General features: G+C 38.9%; 1 protein-coding gene across 1 annotated transcript in view; it reads right to left on the minus strand.

Moving 5' to 3' along the window:
* Positions 1–1,741: 1,741 nt before the first annotated feature.
* The window catches only part of PDE3B (phosphodiesterase 3B), a 179,233-nt gene continuing 168,011 nt past the window's right edge, over positions 1,742–12,963 (minus strand). The window contains exons 13-16 of the mRNA XM_040456792.1: positions 10,347–10,550; positions 8,346–8,507; positions 5,232–5,487; positions 1,742–4,295 (exon numbers count right to left, since the gene is read on the minus strand). Coding sequence (XP_040312726.1) covers positions 4,081–4,295; positions 5,232–5,487; positions 8,346–8,507; positions 10,347–10,550 — 837 coding nt within the window. The 3' untranslated portion in view covers positions 1,742–4,080. The remainder of the gene's footprint in view (positions 4,296–5,231; positions 5,488–8,345; positions 8,508–10,346; positions 10,551–12,963) is intronic.

The raw sequence follows: 12,963 nt of genomic DNA on the forward strand, positions 1-12,963 counted from the left end.
CGAAGCCTCCAAGATCAGTGTAATTGGTGTTCTCCTTCTCCCTCCGTCTGCCCCTCTCCTGCTCTTTTTGTCTCTATATAATATATATATTATATATAATTTTTTTTTTTTTTTTAATAAAGGGGCACCTGGGTTATCAGTTAAGCATCCAACTCTTGATTTCAGCTCAGGTCATGATCTTGTGTTTCACAGGTTCAAGTCCTGCCTCGGGCTCTGCATTGGTAGTGTGGAGCCTGCTTGGGATTCTCTCTCTCCCTCTTTCCCCACCTCCCCTGCTCATGTTCTGTCTACAAAATAAATAAAATAATTGAAGACTAATTGTCTTGTGGTCAGAGAACATGGCTGTAGGGTACCTATGCTTTGAAACTTATTGGGACTTGCTTTATAGACAAGTATGTGGTCAACTTTTATAAATGTTCTTTGGATGTTAAAAATTGTCTTATCTGTTGGGTTTTATGTTCTGTATATGTCTAATACTGCCCATTGTGCTGTTCTATATTTTTATTAACTTTTGGTCTGTTTAACTTATGGTGTTAAATCTCCCATCAAGGTTGGAGAAATACCAATTTTTCTCTGTCATTCAACCAACATTTCATGCATGGTTATTTCATATATTTTTAAAGTTTTTTTTTTAATGTTTATTTTTGAGAGAGAGCATGAGGGAGAGGGGCAGAGATGAAGAGTGAGACACAGAATCTGAAACAGGCTCCAGGCTCTGAGCTGTCAGCACAGAGCCTGACGCAGGGCTTGAACTTGGGAACCGGGAGGTCATAACCTAGGCCAAAGTCAGACACTTAACCAACTGAGCCACCCAGGAGCCCGTATACTGTTTTGATCACGCAATGCATCATCTGCAGTCATTGGGTAGTCTAAATCTATTCATTTCTGGTATTCTCACTCAAGGTCATTTCCTTGTGTTTGGTGACTTGTATCAAAGTTCTCCAGAGAAAGAGAACCAATAGGGTGTGTGTGTGTGTGCCAGTAAATGACACGGACAGCTGCCCAAAGCAGAAATATGAAAGTCACTGTCGTCTGCTTACCATCCTATCCGATTAATCTCGAGCAAACTGATTCTACATCTTGAATCTCCAGTCTACTTACCTCTCTGTTGTCCTGTAATCTCTTCATGTCCAGATTGGGGAGATATCTCCATGTCTAATTGTATTCTTCCATTTGACATAGTATGTTATTTGATCTTCATAAAAATGTAAATCTTGGGGCACCTGAGGGGCTCAAGCATCTGATGCTTGACTTCAGCTCAGGTCATGATCTCATGGTGCGGGAGTTCAAGCTTTGCATTGGGCTCGGCACTGACAGTATGGACATTCTGCTTAGGCTTCTCTCTCTTTCTCTCTGCCCTTCCCCTGCTCGATCTCTCAAAATAAATAAATTTTATTTTTAAAAAATGTAAATCTAATCATGTCCCTCTTCAAGATTAAAACTTTTCTAGTTGTTCCTCAAGGAAAAATACTTAAATGGCATGTCATGCTTTGCCACGCCCTTCATTAGTCACTCTCTCTCTACTATTCCCTTCCAGTCACTCTAAACCTCCTTTGGCCCCCTCCAGTGTGAGGATAGTTCTTGTCTTGGCCTCTACACATAGTGTTGTTTTCTTTCCACAAGCAATTATCTCCAAGGTAAATCACTTTTTCCTCTGGGAAGCTGTTCATCCCCGCTCCACAGCCCAGTCGCCATCCCCACCCACCCTCTAGAGCTGTTCAGATTAGTCTGGCAACTATAATAAGGAAACCAGAGTTGGCTTTATTCATCTCTTTTGTGAAGTTTGTTCCTATGAGATGCAATCTAGAGAGAAGAAATTTTTGAGTTCAGCAGTGCTAGAGTTTACAGGATTCTTATAAGAACAGAAAACGTCAACAGCACCAACAAAGTAAGAATAGCAGGAAACAGCCTTCAAATCAGGAAATAACTTTAAATTTTTTTTTTTTATGGAGAAAGAATGTATCACTAAGCACATAAATATATTACAGCACTACAAGATTTCTAAGACCAGTGAGTTTAAAACAATAGTAAATTCATGATGAAAGTTAAAAGTCTGATTCAGTAGTAACCAAAATAGGATATGTAATATGGCTTGTGGCAATTTTTCAAGTAAGATTTCATTTAATAGCATAGCACTGTACTTAATACAGTCACATTCATTTCTTACAATTTATGAATTTGTTTTAGGTTTCTTTGGGCTATTTTAACATGTCAATTATTTAGCAAAGATTAAATAATTTAAAAGTTATTTAAAAAGGAGTTCTCAGTAATAGTATTTTTAATAAGACATTCCTTTTGAGAAAATATATACATTAACCCCAATACAAAATTTTAATAAAATAGAAAGGAAATCTGAGTTTCATTAAGCATGTAAGCACATGTGATTTTATACACATGGGCTTTGCAATAGCAGAAGTATACCTAGGATGCAAAAGGTGCACTAGAGAAATAAAAGCACAGGATATATACATTGTAAGTGCAAACTCAATAAATTAGTTAAAATTTTTTTACTTAGTAATGTGCGACCAGGTTACAAATCATGTGGCAGTGGTAGCAAAAGTGGCAGGAAGGAACTGAGCACTCAACATGTCTAATAAATAAAGCTCGGTGATTCATTAAATATTATACAAGATCAAAACTTCCAACACTTCTATAGATCTTTAATATTTTTGAGATACGCCAAATATTCCAGGTAGGTAAGAAACTGCCTGACATCATATGTAAATAAACCATCTTGGGAAATTAATGTTTTTACCATCTACAAAAGCTACATGGATCCAAAATATGGTCTCCAAGAATAAAACAACAAAGTAGTCTACCATCTTGCTATCTGTACCCGAGGAGTTCATGAATATTGTAAATAACCATTTTCTTTGCAATTAAGTCTTCCCACCATTTACTTTCTTAAAAATTAGACTTGCAGTTGGGCTCTCGAAGTACTAAGTAGTCATAGGTCACTTCTGTCATGTAGTCTCGAGACAGGAGGAAATGAACAAAGATCAGCATCAGTTTTACGGTGACTAAACATGACACCTAAGATCTGGATCTAGAGATAAGCACATATTCTGATTATTCACTGTGCCTTTTAGAACTCCTACCAGTGCTTTTGTTCTTTATCTTCGATAGAATTAGCTTCGTCTGATTTTTGCAGTAAGGCAAAAGACCTCTCCTTTTCCTCCACTTTAATTAGTCTCAAATTATGAGATCTGAGAGAAAATGCTCACTTCACAAAAAGTTAACATCTTTAGGACCATTCTTTTCTTCTGACAAGTCTGTTTATATTAACTAAATATTGAAAAATACTAATCCTGAGCAAGAGTACTAAGAACAGTTTTGACTAAACGATTCTTTCATTTTTAAACCTGAACAGCTTTAAAAATTCAACCACGGAATGAAGCCAGTGAGACTGGAATTAAGACTTCTGTCCACAGCAAACCTGAATACTCGGAGCAGAAATAGAACACACGTAGAAGGTAACACACGACGGTGAAAAGCATCAGACTGATGCGCCTGGATTTTGTCGTGTTTGACAAACGTCCTTCAGTCTTTCACGGATAAACGTAGCTGGGAGAACGGCATTGGCCAGTGTACTGCAATGAACGGATCCCTCAGAAAGGCAAACACGGGTTTCTTTTTTAGGCAGGCACAGACTTCCCCCCCAACACACCCATTCAAAGACCTAAAAGACACATGTGGAAAATGTTTTCATGAAAGCGAAAAGTTCTGGCCATCTTGGAAACTGAGGTCCCATGAATTTTTAGTTCTAGCTACCCCTCATGGAAGTAAGAGCTTACTACCTGGCAAAGCGTTATTACGACAAAGTAGATACCAGTGGAGGCATCGAGGAAGAGCTTCGCAACACGAGCGACGGAAGCCCCGTTCTACGAACACTCGTCCGGTCTGTGTCCGTGTGCCGCAAGTGCACAGGACCAGGGAGTTGCCAGCGCAGCGAGGGTCCTCTCGCGGTCCTCAGGCCCGTCCACCTGGGAGCGGTCGGCTGCGAGTCCGCACGGTCAGTGCCAGGCGAGGACTTCTGACCCTGGGCATGGCCCTCGGGACTTCTTCAAGATGTCTTTTCTTTTATTCAAACTGTCTCTCCTCCTCTTCATCTGCTTCTTCAATGACCTGAATGTCATCTGCTTGAGGTAAGGAAGAATTCTCCACCTGCAGTTTATTCCCATCAGCTTTACATTTCTCTTCTTCCTCGATGATTTCTTTCCATATCTTGTGGTTTTCGGTGAGGTGGTGCATTAGCTGACAAAATATTCGCCGTCTGCCTTTCCTCCTTCGTGGTTCTGTGAAGTTTAAAACAGACAGATTCTAATCCTAGTAATACAATTCAATCATTCATTCACTAAATACCTGAGTGCCTATTACTTTCCAGGCATTTCTCTAGCTAGGGCACTGGGGTTGTAGTAATCTGCAGTAAGATAATCTTTGCACCGTGGAGCTCATATTCTAATGGAAAGATCTAGAAAAGCAAATGAAGAAGCAAAACACAAGATGGGGTTAAATATGAACAGATGAAAATGAAGCAGAGAAAAGGATTAGGGAAGACTGGGTGGGGTGAGAGGGGAGGACAGTACTGAAATTTCAAGTGATAAAACAATGCAGTTAAACGATGTTTTTTTAGGACTTAGGTACTGAATTAAACACAACTATTACAGCTTCAATGAGTAGAAATAATTTTGGGAAGCCAGTCATTTGCCCGAGATGATGCTCACATGGTGGTGGCAGAAAACCACTCTTCACTATACTGATCCTGAAGACAACTGGGGATGTGGGGGGCTAGTTCTTCGTAATTATGCTCTCTGTTCTCAGCTATAGCATGCTTGGAATGCCAGATATAATTTCATTTAAATTCGACTTTAAAGAGCAAATAATGGATTTCATTTACAGCCAGAAAGGCAGCAGGTGTCCAAGGACTGGCCCCTCGAGCCCACTCACCTCACACAGTCAGATATGGTGACAGTCCTACTGTGCTGCACAGGTAGAACCTCCTGAAGCGAACTGGCTGGAGGACAATACCCAGAGAGATGCTACTTCAACCAAGACCGTGTGTCGTGGCATCAGCACGGCACCCAGGAGTTACTCAAGAGACTATTCGATCTGAACATTGAGCTACTAGTTACTCCACACAGAACTACAGAATCTGTATCTTAAAGATCCAAATTTAGTGTTATTAACTGCAAATATCCATTTGAGAATTTATAATATCCCTCCATTCTTACTAGGATTTAAGTTGTCTTCTATTTCTTCATCATCTGTATCTAATTCTTCGCCATCTTCTTCATCATAACAACTTTCGGCATCTTCATCCTCTTCTGCTTCTATCCACTCACCCGGCAGCAAGCCGGCAGCATCGTAGGAGTTACACAGAGGCCCCACTATGTGGGTGATGAAAGATTCTTGGAGTTTTGCTAGTTGAGGTGAAGAACGATCCATGAAGGGACTGATGGGCAAACCAAGATCGGCTTCTTCATCTCCCTGATCATTTAAAAAAGAAAAGTACATTTGTAACTACTGAAAGAATAACCACTGAGCTTTGCTGTTAAAATTATCTTGCTTTTTAGTTTTTACTCATTTATTTTGAGAGAGCGCATGTGTGAATAAGGGAGCGCCAGAGAGGGGATCTCAGGCAGGCTCCACACTGTCCGTGCAGAGCCCAACGTGGAGCTCCATCTCCCTGTTCGTGGGATCATGCATGGGAGCCGAAATCAAGAGTCGGACACTTAACCAACTAAGCCACCTAGGCACCCCTGTCTTAAGGTTTCTAAATATGCATAGTCTACATCAAAATAAGTTTTACAAGGAAGTGTCTAATTACTGTCATTTTAACTATAAGAATTCCTCCAATATTTGAGAAATTCTAAGACTATTTTCACACTTCAGTTTACAGGAAAAATGTACATTAAAAAAAGAACAACGAATCTAACAACCTGCAAAATTCTATGTCACGTATAGATTCCCCTTCTCCTAAGGGGAAATGGTATCATGGAAACTTTGTACGTCCAATGTGTAGAGCTGAATTTTGTAAGTGCCTTTCAACACCCTGCTCTTTTCTAATAGCAGATCCTTTTAATGAATCTGAATCAGAAAACCTAGCATGTAAAACAGAAAGAGAGGAGAGAAGGAGCACTCCCGTGCCTGCCCTCTGATACCCTCCCACTGTGCCCTCCAGGGCTTCAGAGAGCACAATTGGAGCTCAGACACATGTGGTTTCAAAGCCTGCTTTTGCCACCAACAACCTGTGTGGTGTTGAGCAAGCTCTATGCCCATTTCATGTGTAAAATCTGAATAATCTACTTTAAAGGTTGCTCTGAGGATGAAAAGCAATATTATATCAAGTATTTAGCACAGTACTGAGCATTCCCCAGAGGATACGATGAACATTTTCATTCCTAGGATTTGAACTGGTGGGGAATGAATAATCTCTAGAATGTATAAACTGTGTAGGCAACAGTGTCCATGTGATGAGCCAGCATTGTCCTAGGGAAACAACCAGAGACTGTCCTAGTGATTGCCCCATGATTAGAAATCTATGATTTTATCTCCTGTGAGGAAGAAAACCATTGTTTGCCAAAAAGAAAGCTCAGTTGGGTTTACCCACAGGATTCTACAATTTCCTAAATTTTGCTTTTTTTTTTTTTTTTAAATGAGTTTGGTTTTTTTAAGCCCATGGCACTTAAATGGATATAGGAGTATAAAGACAGGATAACAAGATAACAAAAAAATAAAAAGTTGGTCAAGGTTAGAATTTTGCATCTGTACCCAAAAGATGTTTAACAGCCTAACCAGATTGAGAAAGAAATTTAATAGTGTTGATGCAGGTTGACTAGGACTTTCATTATAGCTTAGCACATTTAACCTTCATGATAACTCCATGTGGTAGGGTGTCAGATGACCTTTTGTTCTAAAGATGAATAATGAAACTTAGATTAAATAAAATTGTCTGAAATAATATGTTTAGTAATAAACCTAGAATTACAAAAGCTGACATTTATTGATCATTTGGGTGTCAGGAACTGTTCTAAGAACTTTATTAATTCATCTAATCCTCACAGCAATCTTATGAGGTGATCCCATCAAATATTCCTATTTTATCAATGGAGAAACTAAGGCACAGAGAGGTTAAGTAATTTATCCTAGATCACATTGCTGGTTAAAAAAAAAAAAAAAAAAGAACCTGGGATTCAACCTCCCAGCATGGATTCTAACTTTGTGTAATGAGAATTCTGTATACTTTAAAAAATAATCACATTATAGGGGCAGCTAGGTGGTTCAGTCAGTTGAGCATCTGGCTCTTGATTTTGGCTCGGGTCATGGTCCTGCATTTGGTGAGTTTGGGCCCTGTGTCGGACTCCATGCTGGTGGTGTGGGGCCTGCTTGGGATTCTCTCTCTACCTCTCTCTCTCTCTCTCTCTCTCTCTCTCTCTCTCTCTCTTTGACCTTCCCCTGCTTGCTCTCTCAAAATTTAAAAAAAAAAAAAAAAACTTCAAAAAAAGGTATATTATAAATTGGGTCTAAATGAACTTCAGCCTTCTCTACTTATTAACTTCCTTCATCTGATTTTGAAATACATAGCTCTGCTCCCTTTTGCCCAGATCCTTTCTGTTTGCCTTTAAATATTCCACACTCTTCCACTCTGAGAAGGCAAATTTGAGGCCTGAGCTCCAATCTCCTAGTGTGGCTACTTCTCCAACCCTTTCCTTGCTGCTCACTCAATATCTCAGTGATTGGCTTTGCTGCATGTTGGGCATACAAGTGCATTCGGGTACAGTATTATTTTAAAGGCAAGATTTTAAAACCTACAAGAGCATGTTTATATCTTCGAATCCTTAAAACCATGAAATAACTCCTTTATCTCCATTTCTAGCCCTCAAATGTCTTACCCTCTGCCAGGACTTTTATCCAGTTGATGTTTCTAAGGCAGTCTTTCTGCAGCAGAATTGGAAATGGATTGATATTCTTTAATATATCCTCTAAGTATACCCTGAATCAATTAAAAACATTTGCATCTGGAAATAAATGATCCTAGGTTGCAGGCACTCAGGGTTTTGAAAGCAATCTTGGAATCATAATGTAGTGTAGCCTTACCTCTTGACTCAAGGGACATTCGACCCATGTCAGATAGGCAATAAGATATTTTTTGTTTTAAGTTTTAGCAGCAAGAGCAAAACAGAGCTGAGAAAACACTAAGACCAAAGCAAATTCAACAACTTCTAACCATTTTTGGTCAAAGCAAACAGACTTCAAACACTCGATGTAGCTTACCCAAATCCCAAAGACTAGCATCTTCAGATGGTGGCTCTCAAAAATCCCTACAATCTCACGTTTCAACCTACCTGCTCATAAAATTCATTGACGATGCCTTCTGTCCATTTCAAATGCAAGTCCCGAACTTTCGCTGGGCCGTTTATATCTGCCAGTTTGATACACACCTGGCATACCAAGAGGCGATCATTTTCATTGCTCCATTCTATACCGTTACTGTTTACATCATTGGCCTGTGTTGGAAAAACAATTATTTTAGCTTTTGAGGGCACAGGAGTTGGGTTTTTGCCCCCAAAAATATCTTAAAACTATTTCCTGTCTAAATTATAGGAAGGAATATGGGTTAATGGTAGAATGACACTTTGAAGTGTTGTTCTAATTTTGTTTCTAAGGAAGCAGAACATCATAAAAACAGAAACTGTGGTTTCAATATGTGTGATTACCACAAAATTATAACGTGTGTATATATTACATATGTAATTAATATATAATTTAATATATAATATACACTATAATTTTACAGAACACTTAAGATCTAAAGAGAAGTTGGCTTTAGCTGTGAAAGGAAAATATGGTATAGTTGAAAGAAGACAAGTTTTAAAAGTTGATCTCAATGGTTTCAAATCCTGACTCGATTTATTCATTGTGTGATACTGGAAAAATGACTTCATCTCCCTGAATCTAAATTTCTTCATCTATAAAACAGGAAAAGTAGTACCAATCCAGCCATATTGCCATGAGGATTAATAAATGAAAAATGCCTAGATCACAATATATGCTAACACTGTTATTTAAATAAATGGTAATTATCATCACTAAGTAGGCAACTTACTATGCCTTCCAAAAACTCAAATTTTCTCTTGTAAAAAATAAAGTACATGGCCCAGATCAGTGGTTATTGAACGTTAGCAGTGTCTTAGGCACCAAACCCTTTTGTCAAAGTCACTATAGAAAACACTTAAAAGGAGAGCTGTTTTGATTGAACCCGTGTAGGAGATCTAGAGCCCCACTCATGTGACATTTTCCTGAGAGACTACAGAATAGAAACCTCTGAGGAACACAGATTCAAAAGCACTGGGCTAGCTGATCTTGGACCTGTAAAAACAAACATCTGTTACTCTGACTTAAGCACTTAAATGGATTTTTATTATTAAATAAAAGTTAACAGAGCTATACAACAATAAAATAATTTTAAAGGCATATAATTTTTTTTTATTTTTCTAAGTATTTTATTAATATCATGACCGCCACATACAGGGTCTCCACCCGGCGGGTTAAGTCTAGTATTCCTTTGTTACCAGTTCCTCTACCCTGAAGGTGCACCTTTCCTTTAGGTCACAAATGTCATCAAGGGAATAACAGCTTCCTGCCAGCCAAAGAGAGAGCATCCTTCCCTCAAGAATCTGTAAAGCTGTGTAAATCTCTGAGTCTGTAAAGCATTTTCCACCCCTGACGTCTCAGGGGTAGAACACATGCCAGTGACTAGCACTATCACATGAGGGCAGTGATTCTCAATTCCCTATTGAATGAGAATTCTTAACGGCAGGGACTTTCACCCGTTCCTTCCTTACTCTGTGCTGGACGACCGCGCACAGTGGGCAACCCCAGCCGTTCTTCAATGAGGGCATTATACTCCAGTGGAAGAGTGGACAGTCCTCTCCCACACCAGCCAGCTAAACACTAATGTGAAGAGGGGATGAACAGGTGCAGTGAGGTAAGTATAACTGGCTGAGAAGCCCATCTTCAATTTCATAAAATACCTTAGTTGGCACTGTGCACAACTTTCTCCACTCTGCCCCTAAAAGCTTTTTGCATCATTAATTGGCTTATCACCATGTGAAGGAAAGTTATAAGTCTATGTGTCAGAAAAGAAATGTAGCAAGTGACAGTCTTTTTAGGACATGTTATAATAAATGTTATTTAAAAAATATTGGCATATATTGTCTTGCATATGGTCTCATTATGACTTTATGAGTAGTATTAACTCTAACTTAGCATTAAAAAACACTTATCAGTAATACTGACAATAAAGATTTCCATCTTTGAAGCCAGACATTAATATGTACACAAACCTTGGCATTGAATTCAGCAAGGAAATCAAAATGCTTTTTAAGATCTGTGGCAAGGATTGCTTCAATGACTAAAAAACGAAAGCGCTTGAATTCCACGTGATCAAGATTAAGAAGGAAGTTGTACTCTGGGCGAGAAAGATATAGATTCCAAGCTGATGCGGCATGATGATTTTCTAGAACAGATCTGTCGTTGTACAAAACTGCCTGAAAAGTAATAAGGAAAATGAGTCAGGCATCTCAGAGATAGTAATCTTTAATAATAAACAGAGTTAGGTTGGAAGAGTATAAACAATGAGTAACTACTATATGCCAAGCATTTTAATATCTGTGAAGAAGGGTTGTGATAATTTTCTAAATGAGTTTACTGAAGTACAGAAAGGGGAAGGTACCCCTTTCCAGCATGCACATCTAGTAGGTGAAAGGGTAATTCGTCTCCAAAGTTCATCTTTGCAGACACCATGCTGCCCTCGAGAGACGTAAAGTTGATATCTGAGGTCCACTTCATTAAATCAGTAAAGCTTCTGTTAGGAAAGGCATTAGAGAGACACAGCAGATTTAAGGACACATTTCTCTTCTTCAGCTAGCACGGAGTCATTGTGGTGAGGACCAAAGAAGAGGCAGGAGCAGTGTCCCGGGTGAGTCGCAGTCCCACATGCCTGGGAAGGACACAGCCTGTACTCCCATCCTGACACTGTCCCTGGGAGTAAGCGAGAAGCAGGACACAGGTAAAAGCACAAATCCTCTGGTTCAAGTGGAATGGGACCCTTCACTGTTCATCCACCTCATTTCAGTGGAAGTCCCTCAGTACTCTAGAACTTTAGAATACAGATTTTAAAAAACGGTGACTTATAGATTTGTCAGAGCCTCTTCTACCTCTAAAAATTGAGCAATTAAAAAGGTTATTAAATAAGCACAGTAATTATTTTAAAAACTTTCACAGCCAATGCTAAAGGCTAGGGATAAACATAAAAACCTGTCTCCTGGTTTTCATAAAGCTTCTTGTTAATGAGAAAGAAGGACAGATAAAAATAGAATGCAATCTACATTAAGATATATATTCTGGGAGCTTAAATAGGTTTACATGTTATTTGTGAAAATTAGCTATAGTCTAAATGTAAGCATAGATACTTAACACCATTTGATTGTTTTTTTACAGCATTTTTTGAAAGCAGTGATGATTTAAACTTTGTAATGGGCCATATAAAGTCTGTAAACAATCTAAATGTCCACTGATGGATGAACAAAAATGTGGTGTGTGTCTATATGTATATGTGTGTCGATATGTGTGTGTGTGTGTGTAATGGAATATTTATCCAGCCATGAGAAAGAAGAAAATCCTGATATTTGAGACAACATGGATGGACCTTGAGAGCACTATGCTAAGTGAGGTAAGTCAAAAAAGACAAATACTGTTTGATATCTCTCATATGTGGAATCTAAAAAAGCTGAACTCATGGAAACGCAGAAGGGTAGTTGCCAGGGGGTGGGGGAAGTAGAAAGATGTTGGTCAAAGGGTACAAACGTCCAGTTACAGCACAAAGTTCTGGGGCTCTAATGTACAGCATTGCGATTATAGTTATTAGGACTGGTATTATATACTTAAAAGTTGGTACTTACCACAAAAAAGATGTGATATTAGGTGACATGATAGTAATCACATTACAACATGTGTATCAAATGAACACAATGTATACCTTAAACTTTCACAATGTTACATATCAATTATGTCAATAAAAGGCATCTTATAGTAACCTTATTACAACTTGTAAACATCATTAATCCCAAAGAGAAATAATAAGCTTCAAAGATTCCCTAAGGGGTCAATTTGTATTTCATAGTGATTTAACCAATTCATATTCAAATCTGATCAGGATGGATAAACTATTAGAACAGCTTTGTCTGTTCAGGAAAAAGTAATACGACTTCCAGCTCAATAAAGCACAACATGTAACAAGTGCCCTGGAGAGCTAGCTGACTTAATAAACTCTTGGCTCGCAAGATAAGTAAAAGAAATAATGAAGTTCAGAATTCCTTCACCATTCAAATTACCCTTTGAAATTACCAAAGAAGTATAAAAGAGGGGTAAAAAATCTGAATCAGTATTAAAATCTAGATGTTATCACCGTACTGGAAACCTCAAAGACAAGATGAAAGTGGGAATGGATTGAGAAGAGTCCAAGTAAGTTATCACATGAGAAGGAAAAATCCACCTGGAGAGCAAGCGGAAGGAGTCCTCCGCTGGACCCCAAGAAACCCACTACCTCACAGATGAGCAGAGGCAAGAAACCATCATGGAGCCGTAAGTAGGAGGCAAATGTCCATTCCACTTGAGGAAGAATACTGGGTGAGAACGTACAACAATAAGCCAAGCTTAAACTTAATGAGAAAAACACTCCAGGAAGAACAGATAGTGAAGCCTCAGCTGGCTTTTACCGAGGGCTCTACAACAACCAGAGAAAGCAGACCAGGCCCTGGCTAACTTGGAGCTGCAGTAAATGACATCCTGTGACTTTGTGCTAAAGCATCCTGATGCCTGCTGTCTCTGGCTATGGATCCCCTTCCTTCACCCCACAGGCGATGACATCTCTAATTTGGCAGAGCAAATCCGCTGATCATA

Source organism: Herpailurus yagouaroundi, unplaced genomic scaffold, assembly GCF_014898765.1.
Source record: "Herpailurus yagouaroundi ecotype Mexico unplaced genomic scaffold, PumYag 218, whole genome shotgun sequence".
Classification (NCBI taxonomy): domain Eukaryota; kingdom Metazoa; phylum Chordata; class Mammalia; order Carnivora; family Felidae; genus Herpailurus; species Herpailurus yagouaroundi.